At 57.4% G+C, this 20,194-nt stretch overlaps 2 protein-coding genes across 3 annotated transcripts; one reads left to right on the forward strand and one right to left on the reverse strand.

Annotated features, from left to right (window-relative positions):
• The first annotated feature begins 187 nt into the window (after positions 1 to 187).
• TAGLN (transgelin) lies at positions 188 to 3,078 on the forward strand. Its single transcript, XM_048968477.1, has 5 exons — positions 188 to 308; positions 1,650 to 1,848; positions 1,938 to 2,115; positions 2,191 to 2,293; positions 2,402 to 3,078. The coding sequence occupies exons 2-5, from the start codon at positions 1,669 to 1,671 to the stop codon at positions 2,541 to 2,543; spliced, it is 603 nt and encodes a 200-aa protein (XP_048824434.1). The 5' UTR covers positions 188 to 308; positions 1,650 to 1,668; the 3' UTR covers positions 2,544 to 3,078.
• Positions 3,079 to 3,368: 290 nt separating this feature from the next.
• PCSK7 (proprotein convertase subtilisin/kexin type 7) lies at positions 3,369 to 20,163 on the reverse strand. Of its 2 annotated transcripts, none has more exons than XM_048968476.1 (16): positions 20,060 to 20,163; positions 18,896 to 19,381; positions 18,446 to 18,580; positions 17,422 to 17,587; positions 15,581 to 15,671; positions 15,387 to 15,441; positions 14,518 to 14,656; positions 13,676 to 13,776; positions 9,533 to 9,700; positions 8,345 to 8,452; positions 7,289 to 7,391; positions 5,655 to 5,811; positions 5,414 to 5,508; positions 5,114 to 5,207; positions 4,649 to 4,766; positions 3,369 to 4,473 (listed from the first exon to the last, which is right to left on the reverse strand). In XM_048968476.1, the coding sequence occupies exons 2-16, from the start codon at positions 19,367 to 19,369 to the stop codon at positions 4,078 to 4,080; spliced, it is 2,400 nt and encodes a 799-aa protein (XP_048824433.1). In that variant the 5' UTR covers positions 19,370 to 19,381; positions 20,060 to 20,163; the 3' UTR covers positions 3,369 to 4,077. The 2 variants fall into 2 exon arrangements, with proteins under 2 accessions (XP_048824433.1, XP_048824432.1); XM_048968475.1 differs by lacking the exon at positions 20,060 to 20,163 and adding an exon at positions 19,816 to 20,039.
• Between the last annotated feature and the right edge of the window lie 31 nt (positions 20,164 to 20,194).

The raw sequence follows: 20,194 nt of genomic DNA on the forward strand, positions 1-20,194 counted from the left end.
CTGCCTATAAAAGGATTTACTTCATCAGAGCCCCCGGGCCCCGCTTCCTCCCTGCCCCAAAACCACTGGGGCTGAGGCATGCAGGGAATGCTCCAGCACGGGCTTTAGTCACTGGTTTTCGGAGTCTTTCCCCAAATATGGTGCCTGGGCCGGAGTCATGGTGTGCTGTGGGGCTGGGGGAGGGCTGGGGGCTGTCCCGTGGGCCGCTGACATCACTGTCCGGCCTTTTAGCGCAGCGTCGGCCTCCGAACTGTGCAGTGTGCTGGCACCCACCGAGCATCGCCGCTCGCCTCCCTGAGTCGCTGCTTGTGAGTCCTGCGGGGTTGTTGGAGGGAGGGTGTGCTGTGGCTGCCGGCCCCTGGGATGGGGATGCTGCTGCGGGGATGAGGATGCTGCTCCCCACATTGGGATCTTGCTCCCCACATTGGGGTCTTGCTCCCTGGATTGGGATGCTGCTCTCCAGGATGGGGATGACACCGTGAGGATGGGAGTGATGCTGCTGGGGTGGAAATGCTGCTGGCTGGGACGGGAGTGATGCTTTCTGGATTGGGGTTCTGCTCCTAGGGTGAGGGCTGCAGCTCCCTGGGCTGGGGATGTTGCTCAGGGCATGCTGCTGCCCCTGGTGCTCAGCACCACTTTGGTGCCACTGCTCCGTGGCTCACAGGAGCAGTGTTGGTGGGTGCTGGCTCAACCCAGCCCCGGCTGCGCAGGAGAAGCAGACACAGCCCCCAGTGACTGAGTTCCTGCAGGAAAGGGGCATGACACGGTGCAGGGAGACAGGTCAAGAGGTGGGTGTGGGGCTGGTCTGGGTTCAGCGGCGTTGGAGACAGAGCTCAGGTCTGTCTGCAGGGCTCGTGGGGTCCTGTGCTGCTGGCAGAGAGCAGGCTGTATGTTCTGCTCTGCCCCACGTGTGCTCTGCTTTGCTCTGCATGCAGTGCCAGGGCTCGGTGCCGTCCTGCAGCAGTTGGGAGGCTCTGCCCAGTGGATGGGGTGAGCTGGCTGCTGGGGAAGCCCAGGGAAGGAGTGGATGTGGGAACCATGCGTGCTGCTCCATGGCCCAGCCCCAGCACCCGGCTGGCTTTAACCCAAGCAGGAGCTGCGCAGGGAGGAGCAAGGCCAGATCTGTGAGGGTTTAGCTGCTGGCTCCCCACCACCTCTCCCTCCTGGCATCCATCCTGACATCCTCTGGCGCTGCCCACCACAGCCACCCTCTGCTCTGCCCGCACCATGTCCTTACAAGGGCACGGGACAGCTCCTGCCATGGCCTGGCCCCGCTGGTGCTGGCATGAGGACATGCCCATGGCACTTTGCTGTGCCACAGCCACCCAGCTCCACTGCCTGCTCCCTTCCTGGGCGTCTGCAGGCAGCTCCAGCCATGGCCACCCAACGCTGGGGACATCCACACCCGCAGGAGCTGGCTGCTGGCTGAGCGAGATGGGCATGAGGCAGTGCAACCCAAGCAAGGCAGATCTGGGTAGGAACCATCCACCTGGGTGCGCTACAAGGATCACAGCCGTGCTCACGCCTCCAGATCTCCATTGGCATCGACGGCCATTGCCTGCCCTGGGATGAGCTCAGGGAGGATGCCATGGGATGCAGCACGCTGGGTGTGGGGGCTGGCAGCCCCTCACGGCCCCCTCCTGCTCCAGGTCTCTGCCCACCGCAGCCATGGCAAACAAGGGCCCAGCCTATGGCATGAGCAGGGACGTCCAGTCCAAGATTGAGAAGAAGTACGACGATGAGCTGGAGGACCGCCTGGTGGAGTGGATCGTGGCTCAGTGTGGGTCCAGCGTGGGCCGCCCGGACCGGGGCCGCCTGGGCTTCCAGGTCTGGCTGAAGAACGGCATCGTAAGTGCAAGGCTGGAAGGGTGGGAGGCTGCGACGCGGTGCAGCATGGCACAACACAGCGCAGAGCTCAGCCTCTCCTCTGCCCGCAGGTCCTCAGCCAGCTGGTGAACAGCCTCTACCCTGACGGCTCCAAGCCTGTCAAGATCCCTGACAGCCCTCCCACCATGGTCTTCAAGCAGATGGAACAGATTGCCCAGTTCCTCAAGGCGGCTGAGGACTACGGTGTGGTCAAGACAGACATGTTCCAGACCGTCGACCTCTTTGAAGGTGTGTGCCTGGGTGGGTGGGGGGCTGCAGGGGGGGGCTCACAGCACTCACTGAGAGGGTGCTGCCTTCTCGTAGCCAAGGATATGGCGGCGGTGCAGAGGACACTGGTGGCCCTGGGGAGCCTGGCGGTGACCAAGAACGATGGGCATTACCACGGGGATCCCAACTGGTTCATGAAGTAAGTGGGAGCACAACCCTGGGGTTGAGGGTTGAGGCTGATGGCCTGGGGGTCGGGGTCTGGGGGGGGGCGTGGGGGTGCCCCATCGCCTCTCTCTGTTCCGTGCAGGAAGGCGCAGGAGCACAAGCGGGAATTCTCCGAGAGCCAGCTGAAGGAGGGCAAGAACATCATCGGCTTACAGATGGGGACCAACAAGGGCGCATCACAGGCGGGGATGAGCTACGGCCGACCCCGGCAGATCATCAGCTAGGCAGCCCCCCACCTCCCCCAGCCCCAGCCAGGACCTCCGTCTCCGCTCCCTCTGTCCCGCGTGCCGCAGCTGCTGGGGCAACGGCGACTCCAACCGCCCCTCACCGATTGGTATTTATTGAAAACAAAAAGCCAGCCAGCCCAAACGACCCTTCAGCGCCTCGACCGGCAGCACGCACCGAGCGGCGCCCCCCGCGGCGATGCTGGGGCAGCCCGGCCGCGCTCTGCCGTGCTCGCTCCGGCTCCCAGGCGGCCTCTCGAGCTCTCCTCTTCTCTCCGGCCTCGCACGCTCCCCGCTTCACCCCTGCGAGCCCCGCTGCGAGCTGGTCCTGCCCCGCTGTGCAGAGCCGCGCTCGTGGGGACCCACGGTGCCCCATGGCCCTCCCTGGGGCGGGCGCGTGCCCCAGCACCCGGAGCCACCCTGCCTGCCCACCACCCCGCACCGGCCAAAAGTCACTCCGGCAGAGATCCTTGCAAATGGGGAGAAAAGAAAATTGGCCTCGGTTTTGTACTTCGTTTTTGTCAAAATTAAAAGGTTGTTCATCTAATGCGGCGTGCTGAGGTTTCCTCCTGAGGGCATCCAGGGAAGCCAAAGCCCTGGAGAGGCGGATGGTGCCGAGTTTGGGGTCTCTACACTCCCCCAATGGCTGCTGCCATTCCTTCTTCCACCTGCCCAGGCCATCGCTCACCCCTGCTGCAGGGAAACAGAGTACAGAGGGCTATGGGCACCCAGGAAGGCAGCTCCACAGCCCCGGCACTGCGTGACGCAGCTTCCCAACCCAAGCAAAGCCTGGAAGGGCAGAGGAGTCACAGAGCGGGGAGAGGAGGGTTTTTAGAAGGCTTTATTTGGAAAGTTACATAATAGGACTTTGCTGTTTAAAAAACAACCCCCAGCTTTAAAAAAATAAACCAGCGAATCCAAAGACACGTGAACAAACCAGCCCTGCTCGCAGATGAGCCACTGCCAGAGCAACTCCGTCTCCCATTCCCAGCCCAAAGCAGGCACTGCATGGAGCCCCATCCTTCCTAGCACGGGCTCATGCCCCAGCAAGGGGCTGCTTTGTTTGCTGCAGCAGGTCCCCAGGCAGGGACATCCCATCCCTATGGCCTTCCTGCAGCTCAGGACAGGCACAGGAGATGTGGCAGAGGTGGCACCCAGGGCACTCTGCACTGTTTTCTCACTGCACCCCATGACCAGGATGGGTGAGGAAGCTCTGCTGCCTTCTGCCTCCCCAGGCGTGCAACCGTGTGCGTGGCTGCTGGAGAGAGCAATGTGGCGGGGCCAGAGCACAGGGGACAGGAAGCGAGCTCCTGGAGGAACAGGCTTAAGGCTTGCTTTGTTTTCCAGAGCAAGGGAAGGGGAAGCTCCTCTCCCACTGCCAGCAGAATTTCTCCATGTTTCTGAGCCACTTCCAACAGCACCTTCCGCAGGACACAGTGACAGTGGTCCCTGGTGGCTCAGGAAGTCTCTGCTGCCCGTGCCCAGGAGGACGTACCGAGTAGGGGGACGCAGCCCAAAGCCCATCCATCCCCTGCTAGCATGTCTGCAGCTCTCTGTCGTCTGCGAGGAGCTCAGCTGCTGCCTCCCGGCCCAGGTACCCTGCTGAGGCGGGGGCTGCAGCTCTGCTGCTAGTGGGAAGTTTGGAGCGGGTGGGGGTCCAGGACCCCTCCTCCCCTGCATCCTCCTGGGCAGGCTCTAGCAGCTCACACTCCACCTCGACGTCCTCAACTCCCTTCTCCCTGTAGAGTGGCACGGACTCCATCTCCAGCCCGTTCTCGAGGGCTCTGTGCTTCCCTCCCTGCCGGTACCACCTGCAGGCACCGGAGCTGTGACAGGTCAGGTCAAGCCCCACGTTGTTCCTGCTCAGGCAAACCTCCAGCATGTAGTAGAAAGTCCAGAACACAGCAAAGCATCCCAACAGCAGCAAGGTCTGCGGAGGAGGAAATCCCTTTAGACACAAAACCCTTCAACTACCCCACAGCTGCGCAGCGTCACCTGGCACGTCCCACAGCAGAGGGCCCAGAACCAGCAGGACCCAGTGATGCAGGTTCTCCAGTGACTCCCTGGCCTGCCCCACACCTCCCAGCAGCCCACGGCAGGCTCACCTTGAGTGTGTTGGCTGTGATGGTGTAGTGCTGCTGCTCAGGGATCTCCAGACCTGGAGGGCAGGGCAGGGAGAAGTCGCTGTTCAGGTACTGCCCACTCATGGCTTCTTCCAGCAGTCTGGAAGATAGAGGCACCCACTGAGGTGTGCTTCCCACAGGCAAGCATGACTCCAACAGAACATCCGACATGCTTGTGAAGGCTCTGGAGCACCTTCCACTCCACTGAGGGTTTTGCCAGCTCTGCAATAGGGCTCTTCTATGCAACCCAAGACCTGCCTCTGCCACCTACTGAGGGCAACCCTGTGCTAGGTGACAGCTGCTGAGCTGCAGCCCCTCTTCCTCACCCTGCCCTGTACATCGTGATGGCACTGCTCCAGTCAAGCAGCTCCAGCTCAGAGACTTCTGTAGCGTCCCTTAGCTCTCCAGCTCCTGTATCCCCTCTGAGATGGGGTTCTGGTCTCCTACCTCTGCCGCTCCTTCATCTCTGCTGGGGTCCAGGAGGAGCCGTACAAGGTGAGCTGCCACTGCTTCAAGGTCCCAGGCCTCAGACTGTCATCTCCTGGGGAAGAAACAGGTTGGACCAGAGGGAACTCCCACTTGGCAATGCATCAGGCTAACCTACTACAGCCCAGGTGCTGGGCTGGCAGCTCCCCAGGGCACAATGGTACTGGTGCACAGCCTGGCCAAGTGGCTCTGAGAGGGGTTGCTCCTATCTCAGCCACAGTCCCAGCTGTTGTCCAAGAGCACCCCAGCAGCAGGACTCACCGGTGTCCCTGATGACCAGCCTGTACGTGCCCTGTGCTTCCTCACCCCAGCATCGAACTGTGGAGAAGGTCCAGTCAGCAAAGCCGTTAGGATCCCTGCCAGAGAGTGGGAGAAATGAACCATGAATTTGTAAAGCAGCCTGAGACACAGGGCTGGACACGGGCCCTGACTTCCCTGCTCGGGGCCAGATGGGCTGGGTGTCCTGCTCTGTGGTGTGAGCCTCTGTTCCCCCAGTGCTTACGAGTCCATGCTCCTGGTGGTTCCTATCAGGGACATCATGCCACTGGGGCAGAAGAGCCTGATCTCCAGGTTGCCGCGGCGGGGGTGCGTTATGGTGACAGTGACTGCCACGTGCTCCAGGGTTCTCATGCCAGAGAGCTGTAGGTCGGTGGTGGTGACTACAAAAGGACACAAACACTGATTGCTGCCTTCCCCCCCGGAGCCAAGGAGGGTCTCGCTGGCATCCAGCTTTCTCCTGCCCTGACTCAGGGCCTGCAGGCTCATCAGCTCACCCAGTGTGCTGTGGACACTGCAATGAAATAGCACCTTGCCTCTTATCAATCCATTCCCTCTGGATTTGTGTAAGCTTTCAGCAGCCCCAGAGGCTGCTTTGAACCAAAGCTATATAGGAGGTAGATGTGGAAAGAGGGTGAGAAACCTGGTATCCAGACTCCCTGTTCCAGTCTCAAACCATTCACAGCTCCACGGATGCTCACAGCCCTGAAGCCACTAATTATAGAAGAGGAAATCCTGGCACGCTTCAGAACAGGTTGTATCACGTGGCTCAGCCCCCCCAGGCAGCCCAAGAAGCAGGTGGGCACTCTGCTGCCTCCTATAAAGGCACAGCAGGCACAGCCCAGGACTGCAGTGTGCTCCCTGAAGCCACATGGGGAAAGGGTTAACCTCGAGCCAGCCTGCAGCACCTGGGGGACCACAGTGCCCCTGGCTGCACATTCCTCTGTGCATACTTCTCCCAATTGCCTCTTTTTTGCCTCTTCCCAAAGCTGCAGCTGCTCAGCTTTCAGCTCATAATTCCATTTAGGGCAAAAGGAGCAGCTTTAGCCCTGGCCCTCGTCTCTGAGGCACAGCAGGGCTAACCCTGCTGCCAGACCCCTGCGGTCACCCTCTCACCCCTTGGGTTCTGCAGTGCTGGTGCCTGCAGGGCAGCCAGGGAGCCTGGTGACAGGACAGAGGGAGAGTGTGCAACCTGTGCCCCCCCCAGCATCTCCCAGCTGGCCAGCAAGGAGGGAAGGGAGAGGATCAGCAGTGAGGTGCTGGGCTCCTGAGCTCCTCACTCCTTCCTGGGGGAACTCTGCCCTGGGGAACAGCCTCCGGCCACTGCCATCCCCCTGCCAGGGGCTGCAGCCAGGGCAGTTGGGGCATCAGCAGGGAGCTGGGTGCTGCTGGGGGTGGGAAGGGTGCAGGGCAAAGCCCAGCTCTCCTTCCCACTGGTAGCAGCTTGAGCATCGCCTTGTTTATGTGGACAGCGGCCGGCCAAGTCAGGAGCTGGAGCATTACCTAAAATGGTCAAAGCCAGAGGAACAGGTCTGGCTGCTGCCCAGCGCAGCCCAGTGCACTAAAGCCCGTCTGGCTCTTCAGAGACATCAATCTATGGGATGGAGTTATCACGGGGAGCAGGCAGGGTGTGCAAATCAACAGAAACAGGTCCTCTGGGGAGGGGCATGTGGCAGGGGGGTTGGAGATTCATGATCATTGAGATCCCTTCCAACCCTGGCCATTCTGTGATTCTGTGGGCAGCAGAAAGAGACAGGGAAGGGGCCAGGCATGCCAGCACTTAACCCTTGTAGGTGGTGGACAGGCTCTGAGGCCTCAGCAGAAGCACACGCTGCCACATGGCACCACACCTGCCCTTACCATTCCACGTGGCTTCCAGCTCCTGTGGCAGCAGAGGGATGCTCCTGCCTTCCTTCAGCACCGGGCTGACGTATGAGGCGAGGTATGGAACAGACTCCCAGATCTGCCAGGTGGAAAGCAAAAGGGTTCAGGAGGAGCCTCGTGACCCTGCATGACCACTTCCTCATCTCCTATTACTTTTGCTAGCCACTCATATCACCCCTCCTGTGTACAGATATGGGCCCAGCTTGCAAACTCAGGCAGTGACAAGTTGTGCAGGGCTGGGGAAGAGTGCCCATGAGTCTAAGAGCAGAAGGAAAGGAACTGCCTGTGGGCTGGAGAGGTTGATCAGACTCGTGACTCCAGGAAAACAGCACCTCTGGTTTTGTCTCCATCACTTTGTGATGAGTGGCTTTGAGTAGTTACTTGGAGCTGTTATGTTTTTAGCAGCACAGCAGGATAGGACTCAAAGCCCTGGGAGAAGAGCATACCATACAATCCCATGAAAAGTTGAGCATTGCTGGCAACAGGCAGCAACCCTGCACAGCCACACAGCTCTCTGTATGTGGGTGAGGATGAAGAGCCAAAGGGGAGTGCTCTGGTCTCCGTGCAACTGGTGGTATGAGGGAGTAGAGGTTGGGATGTCCCTGCTCTGACCACAGCACACCACAGAGGCCCCGGGACACAGAGCTGCCAGCTCAGAACGCCCCTGTTCTTTGGGGCATGACGCCCTCCCTGCAGCATGCTGTGCACGGGGAAGGTGCTGGGGCTGCTGACGAATCTCCCCAAGCCATGAATCAGAGCTGTCGTCTCCCACGAGCGAAAGTTCTCGCCCATGGCTATATATAGTTGTGAGAGAGCAGCAGCTCGGCAGCAGGTTTCAGGCACTGCCGAAAGCCTCATGACTTCATACCAAAAGCAGCCTTGCAGTGAGGGCCGGCAGGACGACAGCCTCACTGCTGCCTGCACTGCAACAGCGTCACCCCATGCGCTGCCAGCACAGGGAACTGCCCCTGCTGCTGGGGTAGGTCTGCTCTAGGGGCCTCTGGAGCACACCTGGGACAGGGGCAGAATTACCTTGGCAGCGTTGACCAGCCTCCAGGCGTTGAGCAGGCCGAAGCCATGCTGGTGGCTGTGGCTGAAGCCGGCCCGGTTGACGTCCCACCTTGCGTGACGATCCTCGTACTGGAAAGAAATAAGAAGAACTCATTGCCTTGGGGGACCCTGGCAGCCCTGCAAACCCAGAGCCAATGAACTGGGTCTGAAGGAAGGGAGGCTCAGAAATCTCCTGCACAGTGGGGAGGCAAACCTATATGGCCTCATTAGAAAGAAACGGGTTGACCTTTGCTTGAAACAAGTCCCAGGACAAACAGGCTCCCCAGCTCCTCAGAAAGGAAATCAAACAGCACAAAAGGGCACAAATGCCTCTGCTCTGAAACATCCCAGCTGCTCCTTTCTCCCTGCCACCCAAGCCACGGACTGTGGAATGGCAGAAGCCTTGGGGAGAAGAAACCTAGTCCTTTAAATCAACAAGATTCAGGCCAGAAGGATCTGTATTCCATCATTTATCAGGTTGTACTGCTCAGGCAAAGCTGGCCTGAAGTTGTGGAAAACATTGCCCTGTGCCAAAGTGAGTTTCCTCTTAGATACAGCATGAGCTGGACATAGATTCCTGCTCCCTGGAGGTTGTGGAGGAGCCCTGTCCTTTGGAATCAAAAGCTCCAACAGTTCCCACTCCACGTTTCTGCTGGGAGCTCCACCATGTCAGCAGGAGCTGGGCTGGAGTCAGGGCCGTGCAAAAGCAAAAGCAGTGTTTGCCACTGAGCTGTTATGTCTGTTTCCAAGAGCTCAGCTCTCTGGAGAATACAAGGAAAGGCTGGAGCAGGACAGAGCTCCTCGCTTCCCCGCTGCACAGCGCTGGGTGGCACATTGGGGACGTGTGTCAGGCACTGCATGCTCACACAGCCCCAGGATCTGCGGGCGAGGATCGGCGAGTGCGTGGAAGACCTGTACAGATGGAGGCACTCCTGGAGCAAATACCCCATTTGTTACCGTGACAGTGGAAAATGCCTCTGCTGCATTCCTGGAAGGAACATGGGGTGAGGGGAGAAGGCCATCCATTTGCTGGGAGCCAGACAACTGAGAGATTTATATAGGGGCAGACAGACATAAACAAGAATGTGCGCTGCAGGACCACGGCTATCCTGAAGCATCCTTGGAGGGAAGCTGTGGGAGATGCAGCAGGAGGGAGGGCCGCTGGCTCACCTTGGTGGCTGTGAAGACGATGATGTGCTGCACATCTCTCCAGGTGAGGCACGGCCGCACCTGCAGCATCAGAGCAATCATCCCTGCAGCAAGCGGAGCTGCAGCTGACGTCCCTGTGTGGCCTTCCGTGCATCCTGTGCCCTTCTGCAAGTCCCAGTCTGTCGTCACCTTCAGAGACAGAGGAGAGATGCCTCCTGTCACGCCAATCTTTGCCACGCTGCTGTGGCTGGGCTAGGAATGGGAGCAACTGAGTCGTGCTCTTGTGCCACCTGTTTCGTGGCTCAGCCTGAGACATAACCACTAGCCCTGGGGACACAGGACAGTGGCTCAGTTGCTCTGGAGGGACATCCAGAGGTCAGCACTGCTCCTCACACTACAGATATAGGCAGAGGCTCTGGGGCTCTGCACTGTGCACAGCTAAGAAATGAGCAATGCTTAAGCACAACAGGCCAGCAGCTGTGCTCCTGGCAGAGAAGGCAGATGTGGAGAGCTTGCAAAGTGAGAGCAGCCCACGGGCACTATGTGGAAGCAAGAGCCCTAATTTACTGCATGAGCACCCCGAGCAGCGTGCAGGATGGTGCATGCAAGCTGGTAGGTCTTCTTGAGGGCCCTGCAGTGTTGATCTATTGCTTGTACGTTACCAACAACAGTACTGATGCAATTGCTATTGCTGTACCACAAGCCTGGTGAGGAAGAGAAGATCCCTCAAGGGCTTGTTGGGAACATGAAGAGGGGCTCAGATAAACTGGGAGTGGAAGAAAGAGCCAGGCTTGGCTCACCTGGCCAGCCCCCTCCTCCAGTGCCAGGGTCCACTGGGACACCGAATTATTCTTTGCTCAGGATGGTGAAAACCTTTTCCACCCTGGATGTTTGTGCCTGGGCTGAGCAGATTCCCAGGAAAGGAGGAACCAAGCCAGCCCCTGCAGCACTGATGCCATGGCAGTTACAAGCGGGCTTTGTGCAGCCAGGAGTGCAGGTTCCTTTCTCTCAGGTAAGCCAGCCCAGCCACAAATGTCTGTTAAACTCCATCCATCTCAGGTGAACGGATGGGAAAGCATTTTGGCATCAGGATGCTGGAGCAGGAATCAGAGCATGACAGCACAGGCAGGGAAGAGCAGTGCCCCACCACTGCCGAGCACCACGCAGTGCCCCAGCACGAACACAGCGTGCCAGCGCCAGCATCCAGACTCCAGCTCCCCACATACAAGGCTTTTACACAAAATAAGAGAGAAAAATCTTTGTAAGCCTGAGGACTCGCCCTTCAGAACACAGATGTGGGGAGCTGGTCCTAAGCCCCCCTGCCTGCATCAACCACCGCTAATCCGCCTGTCTCCAGCAGTCTCTTCCGCACCAGCAGTTTCCCCCCCAGCCAGCAGGCAGGAATTTGCAGAGCACAAGCTTTCCTTCTCTCTGTGGTTGCTGAGATCAGGCTCAGAGACAGGAGGGGCAGCCAGAGATCCCATCATCCTCCCTCAGCCTCGACCAGAACAACAACAAGAGCGGGGCAGCAGCAGGGGGAGAGGGTCAGGGATTAGTTGCTGAAAAGCCTGCAAACATTTCCCAGGCAGCTCCTGGCCAGGCCTTGGGTACTGAAACCAGTATGAGATGGCTTCAGTTCACCTCCCTGGGGGCTCTGGGAGGTGACATCTCTCAGCTCTGCTCCCACGCATGAAAACCTGCACTGGTCATAGACAGGCACACACACACCACGCTCAAATGCTGCAATTAGGACCCAAATATCAATTTGAACGAGCTGATTAAGAGGGAAACTATTTATAGGGAACTCAAACTCAACATAAAGACTCCTGGGATGCCCTTGTTTCAGGGATAACGCATTGCAGTTGTAAAGCAAAGAATGCAGATAGCTTCCTTTGGAGAGGGGGAGGATCTGGGCCTGAACTAAGCAACATGAGGAGGAGCTCAAGGCAGATACAGTGCTTGTGTGACTCTGGTTTATCCTCCCTGCTGACCACGCTGTAACCCCAGAACCACAGGATGCCTGCAGAAGGATCTTACTGGGCTTTGCAGGAGCACACAGAGCCTCAAAAGAGGCACTGGGAGGCTCCCAAATTATGCCATCTCCTTGCAAACTGCAAATGTCTGTTTCCCTCTGCTCTCAGCAGGGAGACACACTGCACTGCCAAGAGCTGCACTTTGTGTTTCCTTCTGTGTTTGACGCCATACCATTCTGTCAGCTGTTAACAACTTCAGTTAGCACTCGGACACTGCACGTCCTACAAAGAACACCCTGAGCAGCATAAACTTTCAGTAGGAAATACAGCTCGTGCCAGAAGCTGTATTAAATTCTTCCCATTAAGGAAACCACACAAAGTTTACAGACTGGTAAAAGAAAAAAGCCCAGCAGATGGCTCAGAAGTTAACCCTGACACCACCGAAGCACAGTTACAGGGCACTTAAGAGCAGGAGACTATGAAAAGGGGTGTGCAGGTTTTAACAAGAAAGGGGCTCACAGAGGAGCAGGCACATCAATGCAAAGAAAAAGGATGGCTCTGTCATACTTTGTTCCCAGGCTCTGCACAGCCTCTCCTCCTGGCTCCTTGATGGAATACCAGCCGCCACATCATTGTCAGTATTAAAAATGAAGGGGCATTTGAGACCTGCAAAGCTACCTCACCACCAGAAGGCTGTGGGCAGCTGGACATAAACCCAAAGACTTGTAACTCAAAGTACAGCAGCTCCTTGTACTCCTGTACTGCAGAGTACAGACCTTACTTGGCTGCTGTTGCCTTGTTTCCTAGCATCGAATTTCCAAACCAGCATGGGACAACTCAAGTTATTTCTGATACTAAAAAAAATGAGCTCCATTCTGGGTTTTACTTTCCCTGCTGCATGAGCTGAGTCACTGCTCTGGGCAGATTGTGCCATGCTCAACTGAGTGAGATCTGCCCTGGTGCTGGACCATGAGAGGAGCTGCACAAGGGCTTGTGAGTCTCAGCTAGGCAGCTAAGGAGCCCAGGCTCTCCCATTCCCTGTGCTCCTCTCCCAGGCTCTCCCTGTTCTCCCAGTTTACCCAACATGTGGTCAAGCCTGTTTGACAAGTCCAGATTCAGCACCTCTCATTCAGGCACAGAGCCACAGCCACACTTTCCTGCTCGTGGGATCATTTCTCTTCTGCCTGCTCTGGGAATGGGACACCTCAGGATGGCTTGGGCTTTGCAGCTCCTGGTGGCACCACAGAACAGAGCCAGCACACAGCCATAGGGGTTGGTTAGCCTGACAGCTCCCTGAGTGCATCTCTGTCCTGGTATGAACGTGCTGGGTCAGGCCTGGGGCTGGTAAAAACAGGCCTGGCTGCTTGGCTTGGGGAAAAAGGACATTTTGTTGACAAGAAGTCATTTTTTGGCAAAAAAAGGAAAAGCTGATAAAAATATTCAGAAAAAAAATATTCAGCTGGGAAAGGCACATGTGCCAGAACAGAAGAGCTGTGGCCAAGCAGCTTAATAAGACCAGTGTTGCTCCTGGCTCTCCATGCAGAACAGAAGTGGCAGGACATGATGCAGCCACAGCAGACATCCCACCTCCACTCTGGCCCCTGCCCTCGGGAAAGCCCACAGGGCTCCAAGCTCCATCCCTGCTGTTCAAAAGGGGCACACACAGATGGGATGCAGCTTGTTTTCCAGCTGTCACTGAAGGAGCTCCTGGTGACGTTCCCAGAGACACAGTGCAGAGGAATTTCTCAGGGGTCACCCAAGTGGCCCCTGTCCCAGAAGATGCCTCTCCCTGCAGCTCCCAGCAGCACAGGGCAGGAGATAAGACAAGGCAGTCCCTGTCCCTTTTGGATCCTGCCTGCAGTTGAGGAGGCAAAAATGACGCAGGCAGGATCTGCACCTGGGGCCAGGAACACAGCGTGCCCAGGGAACAGCCCAGCTGAGAGAGGGCCACAGCACTGCAAGTTACCTGCTGACAGACAGTGACAGCGCCGGGAACAGCTAGAAACAGGAATCTCCTGCTCAGACCACTATTTATGTAGGACCCAGCTAAAAAGCACAATAATTCCCTGCCTTGCAGCTGTGTGGCAGTCAGAAGAGACAGAGCCTTGTCCCTGGTCTGCGCTGCACTGCGCATTACAGCCCTGCAGCTGGCAGAGCCCAGGGGAAGACATGTGCCTCACGTGGTACTCACGATGCTCCTCATCATCTTGTCCCCACCGCTGAAGGTCACGGCCAACATGGAGGCACACTCCTCAGCATAGAATGGCATGGAGCCCATCTCATCCACTGCACCTGGAGGAAAGCAAAAGGCAGTGGCCATATGGAGCCTGTCTCACTTTAACCACTGACACTGCAAGGTGATGAGCCCCTGAGGACCTGCTCTGCTGGCTGTGCTTCTTCCACATCCCCATCTGCTACCCTGGTCTATAATTGCGGGTGGACTCCTCCCTTCCCCAGACACAGAGGAAGAAGGGGAGGGCAGCATGGTTGCCTTGCTGCTTTGCAATGTCTGCTGTTCCAGGCAGATACCTGGTTTTGTCAATAACAAGCCATGAGCACATCCTAACCCCCCCAGAGCTCTGGGTGCAGAGGTGGACAGGAGGAGGGTCAGGCCATGGTGCATATGGCTTCCTAGCCCCGCATGCTCTCCCTCAGCACCAGGACAGCTTTCAGTGCAAACACTGCCAGCAGAGACAGAGCACTGACAGGGCCTGCTCCTGGGAGCTGGGGAAGGAAACCAGACCCAAGCCTGTATTTTTCCAAGCCTGGAAGATTTACAGGAAAGGCAGCCACTAAAAACAACCTTTCACTGTGCTTAATATTAAACAGCTTTTCTACCCCCCATGTAGCTTCAGGCCACAAGAAAATGGATTAGCTGTTCCTTTTCTAACACACATAGTAGGAATGCTGCGTTTCAAGTCATTCCCCAAACACGGCAGCACGGTTTTCACAGCCTGGGTGATGGAAATCTGAATGCAGGCAACAATTTCTCCTTCCCTGGGAAAGAGCAAGACAGAAGACATGTACACTCACCTATTGTGACAGTGTAGATGGAGTTGGCATACCCATCATAGTTGCAGTTGTCGTTGTGCTGCCCTCCATTGCCACTGGCCACCACAAAGATGCTCCCGAAGCCCCTGCGGCCGGCTATCACACCGTGCTGCAGGGCAGCCTGTGGAGAGGGGACAGTTCAGCAGGTGCTGCCTTCCCCAGCATCCTGCTGAGTGAGGCTCTCTGCCCCTCTACAAGGCCTCAGCCCTGACGTGCACCTGACACACTGTGCCCCAGAGCTTCCTCCTGCAGTATTTGCATGCAGCGAGAGAACAAACTGCGTAACTGGAAACAATTTGTCACCTCAAGCTGATACCCCAGGTGTCAGCATTGCTCTGAATGGCACAAAACAGCTATCTCATGGTCAGAAAAGTACAGCAGGAGGCTGCCAAGCAAAAGAGAAATTAAGCAGAACCACATCCTGCAAGCAACGCGGAGTCAGTTTTGGGGCTCCCTGCAGCAAGCCCTCACTGCAGCATCCTGCAGCAGAAGCTGTTTGCAGGCAGCTGTTAGTGCTAGGAATGCCTGGTCTGAGCTGAGAGCTCCCTGAGCATCCCTTGGTTGCAAAAAGGTGTCAGAATAACACCACAGGTTGCAAAACAGTACTTTCCTGCTACAGCCAGCCTCTCCTTGGAAAGCTCATCCAGCACTGCCTGAACACTGCCCTCCCACAGCAACGTCACCTCTCCCCACCACACAAACATGTAACACCTCTACTGGCAGCAATGGGAGCCAACAATTGTGCGTTGCACCACAGCAACACCCTGCCCTGCCTGCTCAGGCAGGAAAAAAACCACCAGCACTGCAGGGCCAGGCCAGGGGCGACCCGTGCTGCTGGAACTGCTTTGTACCTTTCCCAGCTGATGGGGGCCATCCACAGTTTTCCCATCATCATCTGGACCCCAGCTGCAAAGAGAGACACTGTGATGTAAGAGGAGTCACAGACAGCAACACTTCCTCCCGTTATGGTTTGCCATCAGAAGGAGCTACACGGTGTTGGAGTAAAGCAAAGAAAGCCTCCCAACTGGAGGTGATGCAGGCTCACCTGCAGCTGTAGATGTCATTGATCTGATAATGCTTGTTGAAGGCGATGGCCTCCATGCTGTCAGTGAGGGGCCCATCCAGCACTCGGATGCCTGCAGACAGAAGACAATGAACGTGACAGAAGGGGATCAAAGCAAGCTGTGTAAACAGCACGCACAAATTCCTCAGCGGGTTCACAGGAGGGATGCTTCCACTCCCAGCCTGACTGAACCAGATCTCCTGAAACTATAACCAGGATCAGTCTGCAGGGGCACACTGAAGTCAGGATCTGGAACTGCAGACACATCCTCATGCTCAGTTCCACATCCTCTGCCAGACACGGCTTTTCTGCTAAGCAAATACTCCAGTCCCACGGCCAGATTCGAGTTGGATAGGGAAAGGACAACTGAACACCCGTTAGACTCACTCCTCAGTGCTCCAGAACATCCTTGCCCAGAGCACTGCTCCAGGTTATTGCTTCTTTTCAGGGTTAGTCCCTGCCTGGAGCAATTACTTCCCCTTCCAGGCCACCAAATGGCCAGGCGTTGCTTTGGGATGGGTGGCATGCTTGATGACTGAGGAAAGGGTACAAGAGACGTAAGATACCTCAATTACTGTGCTCAGGACCTCTTCAGCAGTATAAACAAAAGCTCAATGCTGAGTTTTCCTTGACCCTAACCCTTAATAACTACAGTTTTACATCATAGTTTCAGCTGGCAAAGAATGTTACAAATGGAAACCAGGCACACACCTCAATTAAGACTATTTATAAACAGTACAACTGCCCACCCATCTCAGCTCCTGCCTGGCACAGTGCATGTGGCTTTTTACTGTCACATCTGAGCCTTGCTCTGTGGAGGAGCTGAGCAGCCCAGCTAGGGATGAGCTGGCTCCAGCACTTCCATGCTGCTGTGGCATGTTTCCCTGTGCCATGTCTCCCTGTGCCATGTCTCCCTGTGCCATCCCAGAGCTCAAGGCTTTTCTCCTGCACTCACCCTGCAAAGTCAGGCACATATTTGGAGAGCCAAAGGTCAAAGAAATGCTGGGTTCTGCCGCAGTGAGCTCGAGTTAACCCCTTCCTACTGCTGCATTCACAGTGCTACAGTTAAACTACTGAGCTGACCTCTTCTCCTACCAGAGTTCCACCAGTAGTTTCTGTTTGCAGACCCTTTGGCAGGTTGGAGACTGGGGCTGTGCTATGACCCACAGGCTGCTCTGGAAGCATCCCAATGGGGAGCCACAAGCAGAGCAGGGGCATGGAACTACCTGCAGTGGCCTGGGATGCTCTGTGCCTCCTGGACCCTGCTGGCACCCTTGGGCCCACCCTGTTCCCCAGCAGGGCTGTCACAGGAGGCTGGTGCTTGTCACAGGGAATGTGGCACCATCTGCTGGGTGTGGAGAGAATCACACAGCAGCGCTGCCAAGGATGTCAGGCATAGAGATCTCACTTCCCTCTGCAAAGGAAAGTGGGAGCTCCAGAAACAACCAAAGCACATTTCCAGCTTTGCACAAGGCAGATGCGCAGCACTTTGCACCCAAGGGGAATGCAGTGTATTCGGGGACATTTGCTTTCCAACGCCTCCAGATGCAGCCTGTAGCTCTGCACTGGACTGGACACATTTGCTTAGCTGTGTGGTGAATATTGTGGAAACTCCCAGCACACAACTAGCGCGCTGTCAGGCTTCTCTGGAGAGGAGCTGAGGAAGAGCTGAGCCCTTACCTCTGAGGAAGGAATCAGTCTCAGCAAGCCCTGCCTGATTCATAGCCACCTGGGCTGAGCCACCTCACGGGGGGGCCGTGCCCCAGCAGCACGTGGGGAGAGCAGAACACTCAGCGCACAGCTTTGCCACAGCTTGCACCTACCTGCAATGCGGCTCCCATAGGCAACTCCCACCGTGCAGAAGCTGTTGTTGGGCACAGCAGCGATCTCCCCTGCGCAGCGAGTGCCATGGTGGTTGCCGTTCTCTTCGTCAGGGTGAGGCATGGGGTCGGGGTCATTGGAGTTCAAGTCATAGCTGCCTTCTGGGCTCTGAAAACAGAGCCACGGTCACAACTCAGAATCACAGAATTGCAGAATGGCCAGGGTTGGAAGGGACCTCAAGGATCACAAATCTCCAACCCCCTGCTGCATGCAGGGCCACCAACCTCCACATTTCATAGCAGCCCAGGCTGCCCAGGGCCCCATCCAACCTGGCCTTGAACACCTCCAGGGATGGACGGGGCATCACAGCCTCTCTGGGCAGCTGTTCCAGCACCTCACCACTCTCATAGCAAAGAACTTCTCCTTGACATCCAATCTCAATCTTCCCTCAACTTAAAACCATTTCCCCTTGTCCTGCACTTATCTACCCTTTCAAAGACTTGATTCCCCTCCTGTTTGCAGGCTCCCTTTAGGTACTGAAAGGCCGCAATGAGGTCACCCTGCAGCCTTCTTTTCTTCAGGCTGAACAAGCCCAGCTCCCTCAGCCTGTTGTTGTGGGGAAGTGCTCCAGCCCCCTGATCAAATCTGTGGCTCTGGTCTGGACCCTCTCCAACAGCTCTCTGCCTTTCTTGTACTGGGAGCTCCGGACCTGGATGGGGCCTCACAAGGGCAGAGTAGAGAAGGACAATCACCTCCCTGGCCCTGCTGGCCACCGCTCTTCTGATGGAGCCCAGGATACCATTTGCTTTCTGAGCTTCAAGAGCACACTGCTGGCTCATGTTCAATTTTTCATCCATCAGGACCCCCAGGTCTGCAGGTCTGCTCTCAAGGACCACTCCTTCCACTCCGTATAAATGCCTGGGATTCCTCGGGCATCTGCTTTCACACACGAGCAGACACCACCAGGGCGTCCCCACGCTCAGCCACCTGCCCACTGTCCCTCACACCCACAGCGCCGGCACTCACGTAATTTGGCTGTATGTCCTTGATGGTGTGCTCCACGCCATCATCCACCACCACCACCGTCACACCGCGCCCCGTCACGTTCCGCTCCCACACGCCGGTGACATTGATGTCCTTCCCGGGGCTCTTGCGGTTGTTCTGAGCAGCAGAAAGGACAGTGAGAGCAGTGCATAAGGAAGAGCAGCAGCGCACCAGCCCTGAGAGCAGGAACCTTTTGCACAATTACAAAGTGCAGGGCCAGGGCGAGTGCAGGGAGGTGTCAAGGACAGTCACTAAGGATTGGTTTTACACAGCCAGCGTGCAACAGCCGCTCAGCCACAGAGAAGAGCACCAGCACTGCACAGGCAGCACCGGATGCACAGACAGCTGCTGCTTTGCCCATGTGACTTCTCACTCGTAACCACACAAAGGGCCCCATGTTGCCATCAGGGCAGAGGCAGAAAAACCACTCACCAGATGCCACTGCTGGGGGTATTTGGGATCATTAAAGTGCAGGCTGCGTTTGGAGCGCTTCAGAAGCTTCTGTTCCGAATGCCACCGCACGCTGTCATGCTGTGCAAACAAAGTGTCCACTGATCTCCTTATTGCTTCGGGTTCAGGTGCCGGGTGGCTGTCGGGCCGGTAGGAGAAGAGGTAATGGCCCTTGAGCTCCCCAATGCGGCCCATGTTCACCAGCCCCGCGGTCTGGGCCAGCAGCTCTGCCCGCTGCTCCAGTTCCTCCTCCGGCACATCCAAGCTGACGGCCCACGCCAGCTCCCCATGACCACGGGCCACACTGTGGCCATCATCGAGCTCCGTGCTGCGGCTCAGTCCGTGGGGCAGCACGAAGGGGATCCAAGCAGCGCCCAGCCAAAGGCACGTGTGGATGCAGCGCACAGCCTGCACTCCTGTGCTCCATCGCTGCGACCTCCGCTCCCGATGCGGCATCAGACAGGCAGGCTGGAAAAGAGCCAAAAAAGGCAAATATTGATGACAAAAAGGAACAGCAACTAAAAAGAGGAACGGTGAGACCTGTTTCCAGCACTTCCAGTGCAGGTGCCACAGTCCCAGACAGTGCCAGTCCCTGGCACTGTCACAGAATCAGAGAATCACAGAATGGCCCGGGTTGGAAGGGATCGTGAAGCTCCAAACCCTGCCACGTGCATGGCCACCAATCTCCACGTTTAATACCAAACCAAGCTGCCCAGGGCCCCATCCAGCCTGGCCTTGAACACCTCCAGGGTCGGGGCATCCACAGCCTCTCTGGACCTCTCTGGGGTCCCTTCCAACCCTGGCCATTCTGTGATTCACATCCCGCGCCGCCAGGCCCCGAGCAGGGCAGCGTCCGGCCCATCTCTGCCCTCTGCTGTAGGAAAGCAGCAGGGAAAACCCACCTCACCGGTCGGACACCCGCTTCACCCGTAGGCTTCGCTGCCGGCCGCCACCCAGCGCACCCAGCGCTGCCGGGCCGCACCAGGTTAAAGTCCAGCCCCGCGCCCTGCGCTCCGGCCGCTCCGGCCGCCCTCTCCATACGGCGCGGCTGGGCGGACGCCCACCCTGCTCACGGCCCGCCGCTCCCCGTCCCCCGCGGACGCCCTGCCGGGCCCCAAGGCGATCCCGCAGCCCGGCCCCGCTCACCCCGCATGGGCCGCCGGTGCCGCTCCGCCGCCGGATGCCGCGGCTTCTGACAGCGCCGTCACGTCCGTGCCCTCCCCTCCGCGACGCGACCTCCGCTCCGCAAGGGGGCGCCGTCGCCGCGGGCGCTTCCGGCGG

Source organism: Lagopus muta, chromosome 22 (genome assembly GCF_023343835.1).
Source record: "Lagopus muta isolate bLagMut1 chromosome 22, bLagMut1 primary, whole genome shotgun sequence".
NCBI lineage: Eukaryota > Metazoa > Chordata > Aves > Galliformes > Phasianidae > Lagopus > Lagopus muta.

Excerpts from the sequence above, each read along its gene's own strand:
- TAGLN (XM_048968477.1), top strand. The coding sequence starts at position 1,669 with ATGGCAAACAAGGGCCCAGCCTATGGCATGAGCAGGGACGTCCAGTCC. Across the intron at positions 1,849-1,937 it reads TCTGGCTGAAGAACGGCATC|GTCCTCAGCCAGCTGGTGAA; the intron begins GTAAGTGCAAGG and ends CTCTGCCCGCAG. Across the intron at positions 2,116-2,190 it reads GACCGTCGACCTCTTTGAAG|CCAAGGATATGGCGGCGGTG; the intron begins GTGTGTGCCTGG and ends GCCTTCTCGTAG.
- PCSK7 (XM_048968476.1), bottom strand. The coding sequence starts at position 19,369 with ATGCCGCATCGGGAGCGGAGGTCGCAGCGATGGAGCACAGGAGTGCAG. Across the intron at positions 17,588-18,445 it reads AGGACATACAGCCAAATTAC|AGCCCAGAAGGCAGCTATGA; the intron begins GTGAGTGCCGGC and ends CTCTGTTTTCAG. Across the intron at positions 15,672-17,421 it reads CTATGGGAGCCGCATTGCAG|GCATCCGAGTGCTGGATGGG; the intron begins GTAGGTGCAAGC and ends TTCTGTCTGCAG.